The sequence below is a fragment of the Salmo trutta genome, chromosome 36 (assembly GCF_901001165.1).
Source record: "Salmo trutta chromosome 36, fSalTru1.1, whole genome shotgun sequence".
Classification (NCBI taxonomy): Eukaryota; Metazoa; Chordata; class Actinopteri; order Salmoniformes; family Salmonidae; genus Salmo; species Salmo trutta.
Window position 1 is genome coordinate 31,901,940 of NC_042992.1, and position 23,309 is coordinate 31,925,248.

The 23,309-nt window shown below is 40.5% G+C and overlaps 2 protein-coding genes across 2 annotated transcripts in view; one reads left to right on the forward strand and one right to left on the reverse strand.

The window, feature by feature from the left end:
* The window catches only part of LOC115175881 (ectonucleotide pyrophosphatase/phosphodiesterase family member 2), a 35,767-nt gene extending 34,093 nt beyond the window's left edge, over positions 1 to 1,674 (reverse strand). The window contains exon 1 of the mRNA XM_029735487.1: positions 1,391 to 1,674. Within this exon, the coding sequence (XP_029591347.1) occupies positions 1,391 to 1,408 (18 nt within the window). The 5' untranslated portion in view covers positions 1,409 to 1,674. The remainder of the gene's footprint in view (positions 1 to 1,390) is intronic.
* A 16,670-nt stretch (positions 1,675 to 18,344) lies between these two features.
* LOC115175882 (DEP domain-containing mTOR-interacting protein) lies at positions 18,345 to 21,349 on the forward strand. Its single transcript, XM_029735488.1, has 5 exons — positions 18,345 to 18,483; positions 19,310 to 19,441; positions 19,568 to 19,638; positions 19,786 to 19,890; positions 20,071 to 21,349. Exons 1-5 carry the CDS (start codon positions 18,465 to 18,467, stop codon positions 20,197 to 20,199), a joined length of 456 nt encoding a protein of 151 aa, XP_029591348.1. The 5' UTR covers positions 18,345 to 18,464; the 3' UTR covers positions 20,200 to 21,349.
* Positions 21,350 to 23,309: the final 1,960 nt, after the last annotated feature.

A 23,309-nucleotide genomic window follows, 5' to 3' on the forward strand; every position in this document is an offset into this window, starting at 1 on the left:
CAAATCCAAAAATAATTTTCTACTAGTGCGAAAAAACCAGTTATAGGTAGGTACTGTGACAACTTAGATTTTTGTGTGCTGGTCGATGTCAATTACATTCAAATTCTCAAGCTGAGCATGATTTAGCTTACACTGTACAATGGAACCAATGGAATAGTCCCAAAAGTGCACATTTACAGCAAATTCAAATGCACCTCAAAGAGGCTAATAAGTATTTGACCTACAGCCTATTTTTGACTCTGGTCTAACCATAGTACCATCATTTTGACAAATATTTTGTTACTAGTGTATGTACTGTATGTGTTGAGCTTGAAATATGATTCAACAATCATTGAAGAGAGGAACATAATATTTGTTTAGCTTGAAATACTCCTTTAAATTCATCACAACAAGTGGTTGTCTTTTGTTATTCCATAAACAGCCCACGGATTGATGCAGTTTGAAGAGAGGTTTGTTTTCCTAACGGAGAATAGAAAATCTGAATTTATGTATAATAACTTAATTATCATGGCAAAATATTTCCTACACAAATGTTGCTTTTTAAAAACTACTCCCATGTTCATTGTATTTTTAACGAGGTAGCGTTATATAAATAATCCTTGAAATAAGTTAAATCCAAACAAGCCCTTTGTCTTTAATAATTTCTGTAATTTGATCCCTGAATAGACCACCATGTGTATTTATTTAGAATTATAATTTTTTTGTACAAGTTTGCTGGGCTATTGAAACAAATATTTTTATATGTGACATTTTCTGGGGAAGATAAATGAATAAACATCTCAATAAGATGCTGATATTTAAGTAAATTAAGAGAAGACTTAAATGAATGTGAATAATTATAGGCTAATAGATCTGAACAGAGGATTCCTGTCACTCATTTGCGTCAATATTGTTTTCAAGTTCATCTGAACTGCTGCAGTTGAACTGATACATCTAACACATAGTTCTGCCTATTCCGTTTCAGTTGAAAAGTTCAAATAATAGCTGGCATCATTTAAGATGAATGAAAAACAATTCGTCACAGAACATAATGGAGCCTTACAGTACATGACTGTTCAAAATATTAATCATTAGCCAATTAGCTTGTTTACTTGCCCGGGTAAACAAGTGCGTGTGCCACTATTTACAGACTGTAGCCTACCGACAATTAGGCTATTCATTAATTGTTTATTTTTCGTTGAAGACAATATATTAATGAATAGGATGAAAAATTACGTACGTGTACTAATAGCTCGCTTGCAAGATCTGTCAATACGATTCAAAGTACAATTTCTTCCCTACACCTATCAATATGTTGCACGGACGCATTTTGTCAGGTTGTCCAAAAGAAATCCAAGAATTTCAATACTACATTTCAGATTACAACAATTATGCAACAACTTTACCGTACCAATTTTCCCAGTAACATGTTCCAAATAGCGTATCCTCCTCTTTAGCATTCCCCAAAAGAGTCCAAAAATTGTGGGCAAAGTCCACCTCTGACCGTTCTGAATCGATGACCAGGGCGCAGGGGTTCAGCGCTGTTGAGTTGTCTTGCTCAATTTGCTTTTTGCTGCAAACCAATGCGGATTCAGTAATGGTGACAGCTGCACTGTGGTACAATGGTGCTGCTGGCAGATGTTCTGTAAACCATAGTCAGCACTAAACTGTGGGTTCACTCGACTCGCGCAATGACAGAGGGAGAGGGAGAGAGAGGCGCTCAGAGAGAGAAGGGGGTGGGTTTTTATAAAAACAACTTTCTCTACTACAGTTTATGTTGAAATGACAGCTGTAAAATCATGCAGCTGCCAAATTTGAGAAAACACCACCCCAAGAACTTGCTTGGAAAAGGCCTTGGGAGCATAGATGAAATTGGGTCCCCCCTCCAATATTCTGAAAAGGTCGACTGCCCTCCCCCCCCACCATTTTTTTTATACATATATCCTATACTATTTGGGGGGGGGGGGGGGGGGGGGTTGGGAGCCCCCTGCAGGTCAGAACAACTCAGATAGTATATGGACATGTCATTAGCAATGTCAACATGCATAGAATTGCGGGAAATTTGCTTTGACAGTTGACTTTGGGCATGAACAAAAGAAATGGGGTGTGCCTTTGGTAGTTCATCGATGTGTGATTTTGGTCATGTGTTCCACGACCAACGTAGCTAGTTTGTTAACTAAGCTAGCCACTTGTAGCTAGCCAGTAACTCCTCCAGTATGTCTTGATGTAATTTCACAGGATTTGTTTTTGGACAGAAGCTGTAGAGATTGGTAAGAAATAGCACTTCTGTAGCCAAATATCTTATTCATTAATTTATTTAGATTTTTAAGCATTAAATGACCTGGTATGATGGTGCATTGATCAGGTATACAGTTTAAAGCGGTTATTTTTGCGTTTTTGTCAGCCTTTAAAGTAACTGTCCAGTGTTTGCAGATTTTGATGAAATATGACCTATAATTAATTACAGCAGATTTTCTGTGTTGGAATGGTGTGGGCGTACCCCAACAACAGAATGGTGTGAGCATATACCGGTCATACAAAATATTCCTGCGAGTAGAACGTTGATTGGCCAGATCATCCTCCTCTATAAGGAAATAGCAAGCATTTTTTAAACAGTATGTTTGAGATACAAGTTTGAGGTGGGGTTTATGAAGTGTTTTTTCTCCTATTTATACTTTGGCCACAAATATGAGTATAGGATGAGTAAACAACATTACTTGGGTATGAGTTAACAGAATATGAATGTCTAAAAGTGAGATTTTCACTGGACAGTTACTTTAAAACGGCAACATTTTCCCTCATCCTCTTGGCAACATGGGAAGAATAGCATGAGATGAGCTATAAAACAGCAGATTTTAATCCCTGCCCCAGAATTTACTTTAAAACTGCAAAATTGTCTCTCAGATTCATGACACAATGTGTAGAATAGCATTATTAAACTGCAAATGTTTCTCTCTGCCCCATTGCAAAATGTGTTGAAATGCAGGAAGTAAGCTGTTTTCATGATGGGGCTTTCACTTATCCTTCCACTTATACTGTGTTTTCAAAATACCCCTCCATATACCCCTCAAAATATCTACACCCTTGCATGGGCGGTGAGCGCACAGAGTGATTCAGATATGTCAGATATGGCATGTGTCCCCTTGTCGACCTCTACTTGTGGTGCTAGGGATTTGACTTGAAATTGACACCTTATTGAAATATGTTTTGAAAATGCATGGAAAAGCACTCCTCTTGCCCTTTGTAATTGCCTGTGTGATTTTGACAGGGTAACACATACTTTTTTAGGTACGAGGCCTCGATTTCATTTACTACAACAAATACTCCCCATTCTGTATAGTTTACCGATCATTCTGTTCTGTTTACTAAGTCAAAGGGGGATGTCACAATGCAAAGGGAACAGTTACTCAATGCTCCTCTCAAGGCTGTCCCAGAAGTATAGAGGGTTCAACCCGCCCACAGGGGCATCTTTCAGTGCATGCTGATATACAGTACAGTACACAATGTTATATTCAATTCATTTCGCAGGGGCTCTGACTCACAGAATTATAAAGGCGCCAATGTTACCAATACTCCGAAATCTGTATTTTTATTCTGGCAGTCAAGCTCTTTACAGGAGCCTCTCTGTCACTGCTTTACTGTTTTGAAACTAATCAGCACAACCTTTGCTTGAGTGCATCCACTTCCTAAAATGTACACTGATGTTATGAAATATTTATGAAACAATGTTTTTTTATTCAGCCGTTGGAGGCTTAGGGAGTCATGGGTAGCTGTTGAATGACACAGCATTAAGACTTAAAGCTTGTCCTGTCTAATTAAGCTATTAGGCCTCTGGAGCAGATTATCTGGCATGGCCATGGAACAATTTGATTGGGCCGTGAACCTCTGCTACCTGGAGCTATGCTTACCTCTCTGATCCTACAGGAAGTTGGATTGGATAGGGTTTCAACTTCCATGTCACCTGGGGACCAGATTAATTAAACATTTTCTTTCTCTCTCTTACTCTCTCTCTCTCTCTCTGAAAAAGGGCTTCATTCAACTTCCTACACGGACTAAAATGACAGACTGTCTTGGATTGGACACAGTCTCGTTCCCCCTCAGGCTCTGGTTGGCTAACTTTACTATAAGGACACTTATTGGTTATGGTTTCTAACAACGTTCTCTTGCAATTTTTGACCAGAGAATCCTGCATGTAAGAGCCCTGGAGTTTTTTTTTTTCGAACTCCAGATACACACCACAAGTTGAAATGGTTAAAGAAAATACATTAGACAAAGAAGAATATCATGAATTTGTGAGTTTATCACTGCTCCACATGCAGTATTGGTTGAGACCCACCCTGTTTCAGTCTTTGTACAGTCAAAAGTGTCAACCACTATGACAGACCTAAAATGAAACATTGTTTCCACTCTAGATTAATTGAACATATTAAGAATTTCCCAGGAATGAAATTGACAGTAATATGGTTATAGGAAGTGAGGTCAAGAGTATACTCAAATAAGCTTGTGCTGACATTGGTTGAGAGCAATGTGAAAGAGCACACCACTGCACTTTGGACAAAGTTTGTAAATATTTGCCCTACCACACACACACACACACACACACACACACACACACACACACACACACACACACACACACACACACACACACACACACCCCCACACACACACACACACACCTGTAACAACGTAAAGATTACTTGTCAGCCTATGAGGCATTTCTCTGATCTTTATTAGCCAGTGTACCTTATTGATGCCATTGGGTTTCTTTCTGACAATGATGGTGTCTGTCAGCTAATCCCAGCAAAGGTTAACCGGACAGTTCAGCTAGGTCTATATGCCTCAATTAAAGTGAATGGAAAATATATGATTTTATTTGGTGCTTATCCATCTATTAATTTGAGGCATGTAGCTGGATCTACGCAAACATTGGATTCATAATGAGAGACTACTTCTGAGGTCTGAAAATGTTATGATTTCGAAGTGGACTGTCCCTTTAAAGACAGCATTGTATATTTGTGTATGTTACCCTTTTCTTGGAAAATGTATTCCATGTAATGTTTACAGAAGACTAATCATATTAAAGGTAATCTCGGCAATCCAGAACCAAATCTTGCTTGACTGCTAGCTTCCCGCCGGCTTCTAGATTTGGGTCTGCGGGGAAAGGCTGAGATGTTTCGCCTAGTACAAGTGGCAGAACCACGGCGGACAAGTCGGTAGCAGACAAATCAACATCCCCTCCCTTCTTAAAGCCTCGGCCAAGTCTAAGAGCTAAATGAACCCCTCCTTTTTCCAAAATCCAAAAGATGCCAGCCAGGTGTAGGTGCACTCAAACAAAATAGTGATTTGTCCAAAGAAACAGTGACACAAAAACCAGAGCACCAGTAGAATTGTTCCTCATAATACTAATATCACATAGCCTATGGACAGATGTAACATTTGACTGTTTTACCTTATTCATGTTGTTTATTGCTCAGTGTGTAGTGGCGGGTTGCGTAGAATTTTGACAACACAGCCCGCTAATGTAAGACCATTGACCTACAGTTGAAGGTCAGAAGTATACATACACTTAGGTTGGAGTCATTAAAACTCGTTTTTCAACCACTCCACAAATTTCTTGTTAACAAACTATAGTTTTGGCAAGTCGGTTAGGACATCTACTTTGTGCATGACATAAGTAATTTTTCCAACAATTGTTTACAGACAGATTATTTCACTTATATTTCACTGTATCACAATTCCAGTGGGTCAGAAGTTTACATACACTAAGTTGACTGTGCCTTTAAACAGAAGCTTCTGATAGGCTAATTGACATAATTTGAGTCAATTGGAGGTGAACCTGTGGATGTATTTCAAGGCCTACCTTCAAAATCAGTGCCTCTTTGCTAGACATCATGGAAAAATACAAAGGAAAATCAGCCAAGACCTCAGAAAAAGAATTGTAGACCTCCACAAGTCTGGTTCATCCTTGGGAGCAATTTCCAAATGCCTGAAGGTACCACGTTCATCTGTACAAACAATAGTACGCAAGTATAAACACCATGGGATCACGCAACCGACATACCGCTCAGTAAGGAAGTGCGTTCTGTCTCCTAGAGATTAACGTATTTTGGTGCAAGAAGTGCAAGTCAATCCCAGAACAACAGCAAAGGATCTTGTGAAGATGCTGGAGGAAACAGGTACAAAAGTATCTATATCCACAGTTAAACAAGTCCTATATCGACATAACCTGAAATGCAAGGAAGAAGCCATTGCTCCAAAACTGCCATAAAAAAGCCAGACTACGGTTTGCAACTGCACATGGGGACAAAGATCATATTTTTTGGAGAAATGTCCTCTGGTCTGATGAAAGAAAAATAGAAGTATCAGTCTCATCAGTATCATATCAGTTTGTCTCTGTGGATGGTTTGTCCTCTGACAAATCAACTGTAAATTTCGTTGTTCCTCAAGGTTCTGTTTTGGGACCACTATAGTTTTCACTATATATTTTACCTCTTGGTGATGTCATTCGGAAACATAATGTTAACTTTCACTGCTATGCGGATGACACACAGCTGTACATTTCGATGAAACATGGTGAAGCCCCAAAATTGCCCTTCCTGGAAGCCTGTGTTACAATATAAGGAAGTGGATGGCTGCAAATTTTCTACTTTTAAACTCGGACAAAACAGAGATGCTTGTTCTAGGTCCCAAGAAACAAAGAGATCTTCTGTTGAATCTGACAATTCATCTTGATGGTTGTACAGTCATCTCAAATAAAACTGTGAAGGACCTCAGCGTTACTCTGGACCCTGATCTCTCTTTTGACGAACATATTAAGACTGTCTCAAGAACAGCTTTTTTCCATCTACGTAACATTGCAAATATCAGAAATTCTTGGTGCAAAAATGTGGCAGAAAAATGTATCCATGCTTTTGTCACTTCTAGGTTAGCCTACTGCAATGCTCTACTTTCCAGCTACCTGGATAAAGCACTAAATAAACTTCAGTTAGTGCTAAACACAGCTGCTAGAATCTTGACTAGAACCAAAATATTTGATCATATTACTCCAGTGCTAGCCTCTCTACACTGGCTTCCTGTTAAGGCAAGGGCTGATTTCACGGTTTTACTGCTAACCGACAAAGCATTACATGGGCTTGCTCCTACCTATCTTTCCGATATGGTCCTGCCGTACATACCTACACGTACGCTATAGTCACAAGACGCAGGCCTCCTAACTGTCCGTAGAACTTCTAAGCAAACAGCTGGAGGCAGGGCTTTCTCCTATATGGAATGGTCTGCCTACCCATGTGAGAAACGCAGACTCGGTCTCAACCTTTAAGTCTTTATTGAAGACTCATCTCTTCAGTAGGTCCTATGATTGAGTGTAGTCTGGCCCAGGAGTGTGAAGGTGAACGGAAAGGCACTGGAGATACGAACCACCCTTGCTGTCTCTGCCTGGCCGGTTCCCCTCTCTCCACTGGGATTCCTTGCCTCAAACCCTATTACAGGGGCTGAGTCACTGGCTTACTGGTGCTCTTCCATGCCGTCCCTAGGAGGGGTGCGTCACTTGAGTGGGTTGAGTCACTGACGTGATTTTCCTGTCTGGGTTGGCGCCCCCCCTTGGGTTGTGCCGTGGCGGAGATCTTTGTGGGCTATACTCGGCCTTGTCTCAGGATGGTAAGCTGGTGGTTGAAGTTATCCCTCTAGTGGTGTGGGGGCTGTGCTTGGGCAAAGTGAGTGGGGTTATATTCTGCCTGTTTGGCCCTGTCTGGGGGTATCGTCAGATGGGGCCACAGTGTCTCCTGACCCCTCCTGTCTCAGCCTCCAGTATTTATGCTGCAGTAGTTTGTCGGGGGGCTAGGGTCAGTCTGTTATATCTGGAGTATTTCTCCTGTCTTATCCGGTGTCCTGTGTGAATTTAAGTATGCTCTCTCTATTTCTCTCTCTCTCTCTCTTTCTCTCTTTATTTATTTATTTCTCTCTTTCTTTCTTTCTTTCTCTCTCTCGGAGGACCTGAGCCCTAGGACCATGCCTCAGGACTACCTGGCCTGATGACTCCTTGCTGTCCCCAGTCCACCTGGCCATGCTGCTGCTCCAGTTTCAACTGTTCTGCCTGCGGCTATGGAATCCTGACCTGTTCACTGGATGTGCTACCTGTCCCAGACCTGCTGTTTTCAACTCTTTAGAGACAGCAGGAGCGGTAGAGATACTCTGAATGATCGGCTATAAAAAGCCAACTGACATTTACTCCTAAGGTGCTGACCTGTTGCACCCTCGACATCCACTGTGATTATTGTTATTTGACCCTGCTGGTCATCTATGAACATTTGAACATCTTGGCCATGTTCTGTTATAATCTCCACCCGGCACAGCCAGAAGAGGACTGGCCACCACTCATAGCCTGGTTCCGCTTTAGGTTTCTTCCTAGGTTCTGGCCTTTCTAGGGAGTTTTTCCTAGCCACTGTGCTTCTACACCTGCATTGCTTGCTGTTTGGGATTTTAGGCTGGGTTTCTGTACAGCACTTTGAGATATCAGCTGATGTAAGAAGGGATTTATAAATACATTTGATTTGATTTGATTTAGAACTGTTTGGCCATAATGACCATCATTATGTTTGGAGGAAAAAGGGGGAGGCTTGCAAGCCGAAGAACACCATCCCAACCGTGAAGAACGGGGGTGGCAGCATCATGTTGTGGGGGTGCTTTGCTGCAGGATGGACTGGTGCACTTCACAAAATAGATGGCATCATGAGGCAGGAAAATTATGTGGCTATATTGAAGCAAAATCTCAAGACACTAGTCAGGAAGTTAAAGCTTGGTCGCAAATGGGTCTTCCAAATGGACAATGACCCCAAGCATACTTCCAAAGTTGTGGCAAAATGGCTTAAGGACAAAGTCAAGGTATCGGAGTGGCCATCACAAAGCCCTGACCTCAATTCTATTGAAAATTTGTGGGCAGAACTGAAAAGGTGTGTGCGAGCAAGGAGGCCTACAAACCTGACTCAGTTACACCTGCTCTGTCAGGAGGAATGGGCCAAAATTCACCCAACTTATTGTGGGAAGCATGTTGAAGGCTACCTGAAACGTTTGACCCAAGTTAAACAATTTAAAGGCAATGCTACCTAATTCTAATTGAGTGTATGTACATTTCTGACCCGCTGGGAATGTGATGAAAGAAATAAAAGCTGAAATAAATAATTCTCTCTACTATTATTCTGACATTTCACATTCTTAAAATAAGTTGTGATCCTAACTGACCCAAGACAGGGAATTTTTACCAGGATGAAATGTCAGGAATTGTGAAAAACTGAGTTTAAATGTATTTGGCTAAGGTGTATGTAGACTTCCTCCTTCAACTGTAGTTCAAACAATGTAATGTAACTAAAAAAATATATTTGAACTTCTTGTACCGCATGCTGAGAGGCTGGTTGAGGGGTATTATTAATTTATAGTATTTTGAAGGCCAAGCCATAGTTCACAAGTTTGAGAATTGTGAGCGTTGGCAGTTTGCTCCTTGAAAGGCTGACAGGTTTGAGGCTGTCTCTATGCTCTGCAAAATAAGCAGCTTCAAAAGACATGTCTCAGCATGGAATTAGTATTGTTCATCGGGTGATTCCATATGAGATTGGCCCAAAGATTTTGACTTTGTTTTGGATCTTCAAGAAATCCATAGAAAGGTCATTTTGGGGAAGGATGTTTGGCATACCTTTGAAATCTGTATCCCAAATAATTACTGAAGTTGGGAAATTTGTGACATTTTGGCCTTACCCAGTCCTTCTTTTAGACTACAACGATGAAGGCCAAATGTCACAAATTTCCCAAATTGAATCAATTCTTTCTCAGTAATCATTGTGGATACAGACTTCAAAGATATGCCAAACATGCTTCCCCCAAATTACCTTTCTATGGATTGGTAATGGGTAAAAGCACAATAACTACTGTACGTAGGTTTGTCCTCTAATGCACTGCCCTTCAAAACTACCACATCCATGATGCCATGGGATATGTTTGCGCTTTTGTGCTTTGTGATGTACAAGGTACATAGAAGAGGGGTCCCCTAACCACATATCTAAAATCAGATAACACTACTGCCAGTTCTAATCTTCTAATCTTAACCATTTGTGGGATTAAAAAATATGTTATACTGTATCAGTTTTTAGGAACTTGAATGTCATTGGAGGAACATTCCTCTATTTAAATTGAATAAAAAATTTATACATACGCTCTAACCACTAGGCTACCATATTTAGTGATGAGAAATATTTATTCAGTATAGATTAATCTAAAATGATGGGATATATGGGAAAATATTAATCTATACTGAATAAATATCATGTCTTGTCACTAAATATGGTAGCCTAGTGGTTAGAGCGTTGGGCCAATAACTGAAAGGTTGCTGGATTGAGTCCCTGAGCTGACAAGGTAAAAAATCTGTTGTTCTGCCCCTGAGCAAGGCAGTTAACCTTCTGTTCCCTGGGCGCCGAAGACGTGGATGTCGATAAAGGCAGCCCCCTGCACCTCTCTAATTCAAAGGGGTTGGGTTAAATGCAGATAACACATTTTAGTTGTACAACTGACTAGGTATTCACCCTTTCCTTATATACAGTATCTGGATAAAAACACTGTTTTGCAATACAGTATCTGGATAAAAAATGTTTTGCAATACAGTATCTGTATTTAAGAAAACAGCACACCCTATTTTCTGTCCTCCTCTAGGTTCCTATTCAGTATTTAAAAATGGTACATGTGTTACGTTCGTTGATGGAATTGGACCAAGGTGCAGCGTGGTAGGCGCACATCTTTCTTTTATTGATGACAACGAAGAAAAAAACACAAATACAAAACGCAACGCACAGTTCTGTAGGGCTGGAAAGCAACAGTACAAAACAAGATCCCACAAACTAACGGTGGAAAAAAGGCTGCCTAAGTAGGATCCCCAATCAGAGACAACGATAGACAGCTGCCTCTGATTGGGAACCATACCCGGCCAAACAAAGAAATAGAAAAACTAGAATGCCCACCCAAATCACACCCTGGCCTAACCAAATAGAGAAATAAAAAGTTTCTCTAAGGTCAGGGCGTGACAACATGACTTTATAATTTACACATTCCTGAATTCCCAATTAGTTTGTTTAGCCAAAGAGTTTGAAACCTCCCTGGTTTAACTGTTCATTTAAATAGCTGATGATGAGTTCGCATCAATACGTTAACATTTAATGGTAGTTAGCAAGCAAACACAATCTGATACATACACTATACTGTATATACAAAAGTATGTGGACACCTTTTCAAATGAGTGGATTCGGCTATTTCAGCCAAACCCGTTGCTGACAGGTGTATAAAATTGAGCACACAGCCATGCAATCTCCATAGACAAACATTGGCAGTAGAATGGCCTAAACTTTCAAAGTGATGCTCAGTAACTTTCAAAGTGGCACCGTAATAGGATGCCACCTTTCCAACAAGTCAGTTCGTCAATATTTTGCCCTGTTAGAGCAGCCCCGGTCAACTGTAAATGCTATTATTTTGAAGTGGAAACGTCGAGGAGCAACAACAGCTCAGCCATAAAGTGATAGGCCACACAAGCTCACAGAATGGGACCACCGAGTGCTGAAGCGTGTAGCACGTAAAAATTATCTGTCCTCGGTTGCAACGCTCACTACCGAGTTCCAAACTGTTTCTGGAAGCAATGTCAGCACAATAACTGTTTGTCGGGAGCTTAATGAAATGGGTTTCCATGGCCGAGCAGCCACACACAAGCCTAAGATCAACCATAGGCAATGCCAAGCGTCGGCTGGAGTGGTGTAAAGCTCGCCGCCATCTTGAGCAGTGGAAACACGTTCGCTGGAGTGATGAATCACGCTTCACCATCTGGCAGTCCGATGGACGAATCTGGGTTTGGCGGATGCCAGGAGAACGCTACCTGACCGAATGCATAATGTCAACTGTAAAGTTTGGTGGAGGAGGAATAATGGTCTGGGGCTGTTTTTCATGGTTCGGACTAGGCCCCTTAGTTCCAGTAAAGGGAAATCTTAATGCTAGAGCATACAATGACATTCTAGACGATTCTGTGCTTCCAACTTTGTGACAACAGTTTGGGGAAGGCCCTTTCCTGTTTCAGCATGTCAATGCCCCCGTGCACAAAGTGAGGTCCATACAGAAATGGTTTGTCGAGATTGGTGTTGAAGAACTTGACTGGCCTGCTCAGAGCCCTGACCTCAACCCCATCGAACACCTTTGGGATGAATTGGAACGCCGACTGCGAGCCAGGCCTAATCGCCCAACATCAGTGCCCAACCTCACTAATGCACTTGTGGCTGAATGGAAGCAAGTTCCAGCAGCAATGTTCCAACAGCTAGTGGAAAGCCTTCCCAGAAGAGTATGTGTCCACATACTTTTGGTCATGTAGTGTATGTCTTGAATTTTCCCTTCTGTTCTACTGCTTTCGGCACCCGTATGTTTTCATCTGTCCATTTTTCTATAGTTATTAAACTTATTGGTGGGACATTTTGCAAGTTTCTGGTCAAACTACCCACCATTGCTGTTTTGAAAGGTAACTTGACTTCTGAATGTTTTACATTATCGAGGGGAGAATGAACAGATAACCATTCAGATCTCTTGGAGTAGCAATTTAAATCTTTCCAGTCCGATCGATGATTGAATGATCTGACATGCGCGTTCAAAAGATTTGTGAATTGGAAGCATATTTTTGGGAGAGAATCATTTTTGCTAGATACTGGGGTAAGGTGCTGCTTACTAATGCAAGACTTAAAGAGGTAATCAGCAGTTGAAACAATAACAAAGCGTGATCCCTGCCACTGTTTCAGTAAAAGGCTAAGGGATGGGGCTAGAGAAATGTAGCCACTCTCAAATGTATAGACTTAGCTATGGATGCAAGGACTGACGATCCATGATATAAAAGTATAAATGTAACCATAGTTTGAGGCAATACAGTGTTTGTTTACATTTACTTTATTTACAAACATTGGAGTAAAAAAAGCTATATTTGGGGTTCTGATGGGGTGCCAGCTGAACTAAGCTCATGAGGCATTTATAAGTTATATTCTTCATGAATCAATCAGAACATACAGTTGAAGTCGGAAGTTTACATACACTTAGGTTGGAGTCATTAAAACTCGTTTTTCAACCACTCCACAAATTTCTTGTTAACAAACTATAGTTTTGGCAAGTCAGTTAGGACATCTACTTTGTGCATGACACAAGTAATTATTCCAACAATCGTTTACAGACAGATTATTTTACTTATAATTCACTGTATCACAATTCCAGTGGGTCATAAGTTTACATACACTAAGTTGGCTGTGCCTTTAAACAGCTTGGAAAATTCCAGAAAATGATGTCATGGCTTTAGAAGCTTCTGAGGCTAATTGACATAATTCGAGTCAATTGAAGGTGTACATGTGGAAGTATTCCAAGGCCTATCTTCAAATTCAGTGCCTCTTTGCTTGACATCGTGGGAAAATCAAAAGGAAAATCAGCCAAGACCTCAGAAAAAAATGGTAGATCTCCACAAGTCTGGTTCATCCTTGGGAGCAATTTCCAAACGTCTGAAGGTACCACGTTCATCTGTTCAAACAATAGTATGCAAGTATAAACACCATGGGATCACGCAGCCGCCATACCACTCAGGAAGGAGACATGTGCTGTCTCCTAGAGATGAACGTACTTTGGTGCAAAAAGTGCAGATCAATCCCAGAACAACAGCAAAGGACCTTGTGAAGATGCTGGAGGAAACCAGTACAAAAGTATCCATATCCACAGTAAAACAAGTCCTATATCGATATAACCTGAAAGGCCGCTCATCAAGGAGAAGCCACTGCTCAAAAACCGCCATAAAAAAGCCAGACTACGATTTGCAACTGCACATGGGGACAAAGATCGTACTTTTTGGAGAAATGTCCTCTGGTCTGATGAAAGAAAAATAGAACTGTTTGCCCATAATGCCGATCGTTATGTTTGGAGGAAAAGGGGGAGGCTTGCAAGCCGAAGTACACCATCCCAACCGTGAAGCATGGGGGTGGCAGCATCATATTGTGGGGGTGCTTTGCTGCGGGAGGGACTGGTGCACTTCACAAAATAGATGGCATCATGAGGGAGGAAAACTGTGGATATATTGAAGCAACATCTCAAGACACTAGTCAGGAAGTTAAAGCTTGGTCGCAAATGGGTCTTCCAAATGGACAATGACCCCAAGCATACTTCCAAAGTTGTGGCAAAATGGCTTAAGGACAACAAAGTCAAGGTATTGAAGTGGCCATCACAAAGACCTGACCTCAATCCCATAGAAAATTTGTGGGCAGAACTGAAAAAGTGTGTGCAAGCAAGGAGGCCTACAAACCTGACTCAGTTACACCAGCTCTGTCAGGAGGAATGGGCCAAAATTCACCCAACTTATTGTGGGAAGCTTGTGGAAGGCTACCCGAAACGTTTGACCCAAGTTAAGCAATTTAAAGGCAATACTACCAAATACTAATTGAGTGTATGTAAACTTCTGACCCACTGGGAATGTGATGAAAGAATTAAAAGCTGAAATAAATCCTTTTCTGTACTATTATTCTGACATTTCACATTCTTAAAATAAAGTGGTGATCCTAACTGACCTAGGATGAAATGTCAGGAATTGTGAAAAACTGAGTTTAAATGTATTTGGCTAAGGTGTATGTAAACTTCTGACTTCAACTGTATCATCAATTTTTAAGTAATTAAAATGTAGCAACTGCAAATTGCCGTTTTAAACAAATTTGCACTTTGGTGCTCTGGCGTCGACAGCTTGATTAAAAATAGGTATTTTTCCAAACATTTTACCAAGTCTAAATCTGACATTGATTTGAATTTACAGAAAAATACAGTATGATCTACTACCATCTGCATTGGGACTCTTGAACTCCTCATGCTGAAACATAATGTCTCTGCTGGTGAATAGTGGTACTGTCATCATTTCTACTTCTGTGTAACCTACAGTCATATGCTCTTTGTTACTGTTGCTGTACGACTACAAATATAAGTCTGGCTGGATCATGACTGCTTGTTATTTAACTTGTCCATTGTTAGAAACAAATTTAGATGTCCTCAATAATCATGATCAACAAAATGGTTGTTGTTTGGTAGTCAGTCTATGGCAATGTTCTCTATAATACATGTCCATTTGAGTCATTTAGCAGACACTCTTATCCAGAGAAACTTACAGTAGTGCGTGCATGCGTTTTTATACTGGTCCCCCGTGGGAATCAAACCCACAACCCTGGCATTGCAAGTACCATGCTCTACCAAGTGAACCACATGGGGCTAATACAAAAAGCATTGTAACAGTGGTCACCAACCCTGGTACTGTTAACACTTTTGCTCAAGCCCTGCACTGTGTCATTCCTTCAACCATCTGTCAACTGACTTTAAATGGCAATGGTTAAAAAAAGGACTGTGAAATGACGCTGTGTGCCTACCATTGCTATCATGTAGGCCTATAGCAAGGGTGGACTCTGTTACACATGATACAAAGCAAGGACACATTTAAACTACATTTGTGGTTCAAATGTATTACATGTGCTGATAAACAGTAAGTCATGTGGTAATACTATCATGTTGACTGTACTGTCATCTTGCAATTCTCTAAACTTAGCTTATCTTCTATATTTTTGTCACTGTTCAGTGCAGGCTTTTATGGTCATCTTGACATGCGGAGACATGTCTTGAAGGACATTAGTCCACATACAGCATAGTACATACTTTACAGCTTACTGCACTTTATATAACAGTGGCCTTATGTGACTCTCACACTACCTTTTCTGGAAATCCGGAGGCATCTATCTTTGAACAGAGCCTAACTGTTAGTATTAGTAGTATAATATCCAGGAACATTCTGTTATTTTATTTGGGGACATATGGGAAAGAGCTTTGCGTTACATGTGGGTTTTATTGAATTGAGCCCTAAGTCTACAGATGTAGGAGCTTAATTTGTGCTAGTTTGCTACAGAAGGAAAATAATCCTGCAGCAACAAGAAATGTGAATCATTATATGGATTATAATTCATGGACAGGTTTTTGTAGGGGTTGATGCATTTTTCGTTAGGACAAATCAAGTCTGAAATTTTAAAGTGGAAATCGTAAACTTTAGAAGCTTTTTTTAACCTTGAATAGCCTACAAGTTTGCATTTCCTGCTGAGGCAACAGAATAGTGATCAAATTAAGATCGTACATCTGTATGTAAGATAAGGCCTATATAAAGTTATTGAGCTGTATGTTGTCTAAATACCAGAGGCAGTGTGTCATCCATATCAGACTTTATCAGCCTATTGATCATGACTCACCTCTATACAGTGGGGTGCCAGGACAACAACCTCTCCCTCAATGTGAGCAAAACAAAGGAGCTGATTGTGTTCTATAGGAAAGGAGGGCCGAACAGGCCCCCATTAACATCAACGGGGCTGAAGTGGAGCTGATTGAGAGTTTCAAGTTCCTTGGTGTCCACATCACCAACAAACTATCATGGTCCAAACACACCAAGACAGTTGTGAAGAGGGCATGACAACACCTTTTCCCCTTCAGGAGAATGAAAATATTTGGTATGGGTCCCCAGATCCTCAAAAAGTTCTACAGCTGCACCATCAAGCGCAGGCCTGGGCAATTCCAGTCCTTGGGGGCCAGATTGGTGTCAGACTTTTCCCCCATCCCTAGCAAACACACCTGATTTAAACGAATTGCATTTTTAACTGAAGATCATGATTAGTTGATTATTGGAGTCAGGTGTGTTAGCTGGGGCTGGGGAAAAAGTGTGACACCAATCAGGCCCCCGAGGATTGGAGTTGCCCACGCCTGGTCAAGAGCATCCTGACCGGTTGCATCACCGCCTGGTATGGCAACTGCTCGGCATCTAACCGTAAGGCGCTACAGAGGGTAGTGCGTACGACCCAGTACATCACTGGGGCCAAGCTTCCTGACATCCAGGACCTATATACTAGGCGGTGTCAGAGGAAGGCCCAAAAAATTGTCAAAGACTCCAGTCACCCAAGTCATAGACTGATCTCTCTGCTACTGCATGGCAAGCGGTACCGGAGCACCAAGTCTAAGAGCAAAAAGGCTCCTTAACAGCTTCTACCCCCAAGCCATAAGACTGCTGAACAATTAATCAAATGGCCACCCGGGCAATTAATCAAATGAACCCCCCCTTTGTTTTTACACTGTTGTTACTCACTGTTTATTATCTATGCATAGTCACTTTACAGATTAACCTGTACTCAGGCACATTGACTCGGTACCTTAGTATATAGCCTCGTTATTGAGATGTAATCATATTGTGTTACTTTTTGATTTGATTTTTTTTTTTTTTACTTTAGTTAATTTAGTAAATATTTTCTTAACTCTATTTCATGAACTGCATTGTTGGTTAAGGGCTAGTAAGTAAGCCTGTTGTATTCGGCGCATGTGACAAATAACATTTGATTTGATTTGACGTATGTCTCTACCTTTTAGCAATGTGAGAGGAAAGAGACATTGCTATTGCACATTGCTCTCTGGCCAGGTAACCAGGCAAAGGAACCACAGAATAGAGGTCATTAATGTTATACTATGGATTATGGTGCACTCAGTGTCGGTGTGTGGTCAATGATCATCTTGGTTTGTCATTGAATTATACAATAAACTTTCTCTTGGATATAGTTCACATAATCTAGGACAGTGATAGTAAACTATACAGCAGGATGACTGTATCATATTGTTTTAAAAAGTGTTGAACAGGTTCATTGACCTCAATGACACCCAGCAAACACATGGACGCTTTTGTTTCTAGAAACAAGTATGTTTGATCCTATTATGTTCTATTTGCTACTGCTCTTAAATTTCCTGTAGCTTCTTTGTTTTCAAATGACCAATGGTATTATATATGCCTGTTATATAATTGGGTAAATACGTTGAATATTGCATTTGTAGAACCAAATACCTCATGCTGTCAACAGCTAGGAATGTTCTTGATTTATCTCACAGAATTCCATTATCACTAGGCCACTATCAGCAGTTTGTTTGTCTATATGTCATTGTGGATGTTGTTGTTGTTGATGTTGTTGAACCTTCCCGCTGTCCACGTCTCTCATCCATTGACCATGACAGAGAATGTGTGTGTATGTGTGTGTTTATGTGTGCGTATGTATAACAGAGAATGTCCAGTCATTCCACTCCATCTTGCCTGACCACAGTGACCAGTGGAAAACTCCACTGTGTCTGTCCCTACCTCCATTAGAGCATTAGTGATCCCAATGCCTTTCTCAGCTCTTATCTCCTACCCTGGGATAGCCTGGCAACAAGGCATCCCTCAACTCCTCCCTCTCCCTCCCTCCCAGCCAGCCTAGACTGTTTACTCTTTCTGGGGGTTAACATTTAACATTTACACCGGAGCACCATAGCTGACTGCAGCATCAGAAATAGTAGACAGCAACTTCCCAAGTTACTTGGCACGTTGGCTGGCAAACCTTTGAAGTGAATTGAATTGTATTATGGGACCTCGGACAGCTGGTAAGGGCTACTTTTATTATGTGAGGCAAATATGTAAAATGTGTTGACTTTAGGTATACTGAAATTGTTTTAGGTTTACTTGCTATGGATAATATATTATTGAGTCTCTTGTTAAATCATAAACATTGGTGTTGAGTTCACCTTTATGAGTGTTGTGAATACAATGGTATCACAAGTAAATGTGGAACTGTTTTCACTTGTACTTGGGCTCTTACTAAGTATTTTTAAATGATCACATTTATTTGTTATTTTGGAGAGATTGAGAACAGTTTTATTGATGACAAATGATAGATCAGTCCAATTATATTCAACTATAAATTAGAAGAGATACAGAACATAGATGAAAGCATTATTGCATTGGTTTGACTGGGGGTGAATTCTACCTTTATTTTATGTGCCATCATAATGGTATGCTGGTGATTGTTATGTAGCTAAGTGCAGTATCCATAGCTACATGGATAGGCTGGTACATAAATATTAGCTTGTCAGGAAGTGTTATTTTGATATCAATCAGGTCAGGGAGTGTTGATACAGCACATTGTGTGGCTATATTTGATTAACAGCAGACGCTGAGTTCTTTCAAAACACTCAGATATGAAATGGGAGGCAAGGGGGTATGTGGTGTGTGTTTGATGTGTTCTACTGTAGATACTACAGCACAGAAAGCGTTCTGAATGTGTGTGTGAAATTTCAGAATGGATTACATGTCTTCCTTTTGTTATTAGTGCTTTTTCCTCTCAGTACACTTTGTCAATCACTCTCAATTATACAACATGTCTATGTTCTCTCCGTGCGATGGCTCTATATATTCTTCTTCTCCTATCAGTCACTCCATCCAAGGAAAGAAAGATGGTGTCTGGGGTGCATGATAACAGTCTTAGTAGTGGCAACAGGGGGTATTATAACAGACGCCCCACGCTTCCCACTACCTCACCTGTGCTGTCAAACCCCAAATCAGGTATGAGTCTCTTTGGTCTTCATCTAAAGCTGTATCACGTCCTCTCTACTGTACAGATTCAATATAAACACCACTGTTCATAATTACACTGAGAACCTGCTAATTATGTGTTTGCTCCATTGACAGTGCTGAAGAGACAAGTGAGTCCAGAGGAGCTGCAGAGACCAGGAGGCCCATACATAAAGAGGACGTTTACAGTATGTTACCACAGTGTTATCTCTTATGCCAAAAGCATGAAACTCAACCAAATATCATTCAAATCCATCACATTTTTCATGAGTACATTATATTTGTGATTTTACTGACTATTTTCTTTTTAAGTAATGTGATCAATCTATCTCCAGATTGTGGGTGATGCGGTGGGATGGGGATTTGTGGTCAGGGGGAGTAAGCCATGTCACATCCAGGCAGTGGACCCCAGTGGGCCTGCAGCAGCAGTAGGAGTGAAGGTGAGTACCATGGCATTGTGGGACATGTAGTGTAAAGAGCAGCTACAATGCCTCCAGGTTGATAGCTTTGTCAAATCAATATTGTTAGATGGGCACGCAATAAACGTCTTCCTCTGCTGTATGCAGCTCTCATAAATGATCTTCAGTACGTACAATACTTGACCAAAGTCTGTTTTCCAGGTGCGCCAGTTTGTGGTCTCTGTCAATGGTCTGAACGTCCTGTCTCTGGACTACAAGATGGTCAGGAACCTCATCCTCACTGGAAAACGAACCGTGGTCATGGAGATAATGGAGGAGTCTGATTGTTGAGGATGAGGTTGTATTGTATTCGGTTACAGTCAACTTAAGGCCTCAGTCACACATGGGCTCTTGGAGGCGGAAAGCTTAGAGTAAAAATGTGGACTGTATTGGCCCAAATAAATCCATAGAAACCTTATGACCTTGATATGGAGCCAAATGGACTTAGCTACATCATCGACCTGAGACGAGGGTCACAGAAACAGCGACCCCACAGAAACCTGATGAGCCCCACTGTGAAGACGTGTGTTTACATCATCAGTCCGAGACTGACCAGTGTTCCGTGGTTAACATGGTTCCAGCTTGTGCTTTTGTTCTCTTGAGGCGGTTTAGACTTTTGACCTGTGCGCCTACTCATTGCCATCCCTCTGCTGTTTGCTTTTCCATCCACTCCCTCCTATGCTCCAATGGAGGGTTCCTTCCTAGAAAGACAAGTATTTAGGGTGTTGTTGATAAGTGAGGAGGCACATATTGTAAACAACTCCATGCTTTCTGACATGGCAGAGGTGTTTTTAAATATAAGTTGTTTTGTTGAATTAGCTTGGCATTTTGCTTTGAATATGTTTGGCATTGATTTCTTAAGTTTGGTAACAGGAGCAATTTAAACATTGTATTTATATTGGCCTGAAAATAGCACAATACTGACAAAGTGCAGACCACATACTGTCTAGCAGCATAAAAAGGCTTGGATGTCATCTTGGTTTCTCAAATCAAATTAAAACAAATCTGATTTCATTGCAATGTTTTTGGAAACCCACAATACTGACAAAAGTTAAAATCATCAATCAGTAGTAGCCTATCAATATGTTAATCCTTTTTTATTTTTGAAACAACAAATGAATGTATTATGTCAAAGTGAAATAGATAGGTTATAGCAGTGATATTGTGCATTTTGTAGAATACTTCAATTGTAATGCATGATCACATGGTCCAACATAAGGTATGAAGGACCAAAAGCACTAAAGGATGTGTACTTGTATATAGCCATATACTGTATGTAGCCTGACCCTATATATTTGCTATGATCAACTGATCTTTAGAAGGTATTAGTGCAGCCAGGCCAGCAAGGAGTATCTACAGTTGTGTTAGTGTTTGATCAGTGTGTAAATATTTCAATTAGCCAATGAATGAATAAAATAAAGTAAATCAATTCAAAATATTACCAAATGTGTATTTCAATGTATCAATGTTTATGATATGATTCATCACTTGCAAATAATAGATTTTATAATCTTAAAAAAAAAGGAATCACATCAAATGAAGCAAATTATTTTGGCAACATCAAGATTATGGCTGGAATTTTTACTCTGCTTCAATCTAATGGCAATAAAGTAACAGCATGTATTGAACCATGACAGGTACTTTAAACTGCAATAAAAGAAGAAATTACCTTGAAGATCATGATCGACAGGATCACATTGGCATTCATAGATTAAGTGGACATAATATCTGGTCAAGGAGAGCATGGTGCTATAATATCGTAGATGGCATAATGAACTATAGAATAAGGAACAACATTCAACAATGTAAGCAGTGCCATAGATTATATATGGCTCTGACCAGCAGGTGGCAGTATGTACCAGATATACAACTCATATTCGCAAATTTGATCTCATTGAATGAATATCCAAATCTCTTTTACAGGCTTTTTAAGTACTTTAATATGTTTTTTTGTTTTGTCATCATGTTTGTTTGATGTCACATTTGCCACAATAATATTACAATCAATCGATCACATTTATTTATAAAGCCCTTTTTACATCAGCTTATGTCACAAAGTGCTTATACAGAAACCCAGGCTAAAACCCCAAAGAACAAGCAATGCAGATGTAGAAGCTAGGTGGCTAGAAAAAACTCTGTAGAAAGGCCGTAACCTAGGAAGAAACCTAGAGGGGAACCAGCCTCTGAGGGGTGGCCAGTCCTCTTCTGACTGTGCCCAGTGGAGATTATAAGAGTACATGGCCAATAACACACTGCAAGCTTTTTCCCTGCATTATATATTTTTTCCTGCATTATTATTAGGGCTGCTATCACTACAGAGTAATAGAGGGATACAAACATATCCAGCTTCTAGCCAGTTAGTGTAGGAAATGTAGGTTAAGATAACTCTCTTGAGGGCATTACAGGGGTTAAGGGTTTAAGTGCAGTAGCATGGAATGCTCTTTAGATGGGTCAGGGCAAGTGTCAAGGGCAGAAATTGTGAGCTATTTCAAACTCCATCTAGTGGGGGGCTCAGCATTATAAATGCACAATAGATTTTGTTAATATTATTCTTTATCACCTCTGTCATGACCATAACCTTGCTGTCATGGCTATGCCTTAAACATGGCGTTCCTAGCTACCCCTCTGTGCTTATAGAGAAACATTTGACATTGGGCCAACTGGGAAAGGTGTGTAGCCTAAGACTGCATGGGGTTACCCATGCTAACTGTACTGCATTCAGTCACAGCCATCCTTTAGTCAATGACGTGTTAACTGTCCATTGATGAATGAGCAGTAGTTTGATGTGAGATGGTCTAATCAAAAGAGCTATCCCGAAGTTACTCAAATAAGTCAAAAAAACTATATTTTTCAACAGCAAGGGTAGAGCCTGTGTGTTTGGAACCATTTAATAAAAACATGTATTGTGTGAAACATTAAACTTGATTGGATATTCATTAAAAAAAATGTAGGCTGCACTGGAGTGCCATCCTACTCATAACACCAATGTGGCAAATTCGGGGGTAACCTGCCAGGGACTCTGACCATCAGTTCAACACCTTAACCATTATTCCAAGAGGTCCAAACCTCTTGAAGCAGTTGCTAGGTTGTACTAAGGTTGCTGCTATATGTTCAAAGGTAATAGTATCTTAACTTGGGTGCGTGCTATACGGATCCTTGGGACGCCCCTACCCCATTGAAGTTGACATTTAAAAAGGTTAAGGTAAGGGTTAAGGTTAGGGCTAGGGCTAGGTAAGGGTTATGGTTAAGGTTAGGGCAGGGGTTAAGGTTATGGTTTTCAGGTAGGGATGTCCCAAGGATCCTGGATTCCACTGTTTAATAATAATAATAATATACATTATGCCAAGATGCCATATGCCTGGCTGATTAAGCTACCTAAATGTTTCAGCCAAATCAGTAAA

Bases quoted from the DNA above. Each gene is read 5' to 3' on its own strand.
- LOC115175882 (XM_029735488.1), top strand. The intron at 19,639-19,785 runs GTATGTTACCAC...ATCTATCTCCAG, and splicing joins ACATAAAGAGGACGTTTACA to ATTGTGGGTGATGCGGTGGG. The intron at 19,891-20,070 runs GTGAGTACCATG...TCTGTTTTCCAG, and splicing joins CAGCAGCAGTAGGAGTGAAG to GTGCGCCAGTTTGTGGTCTC.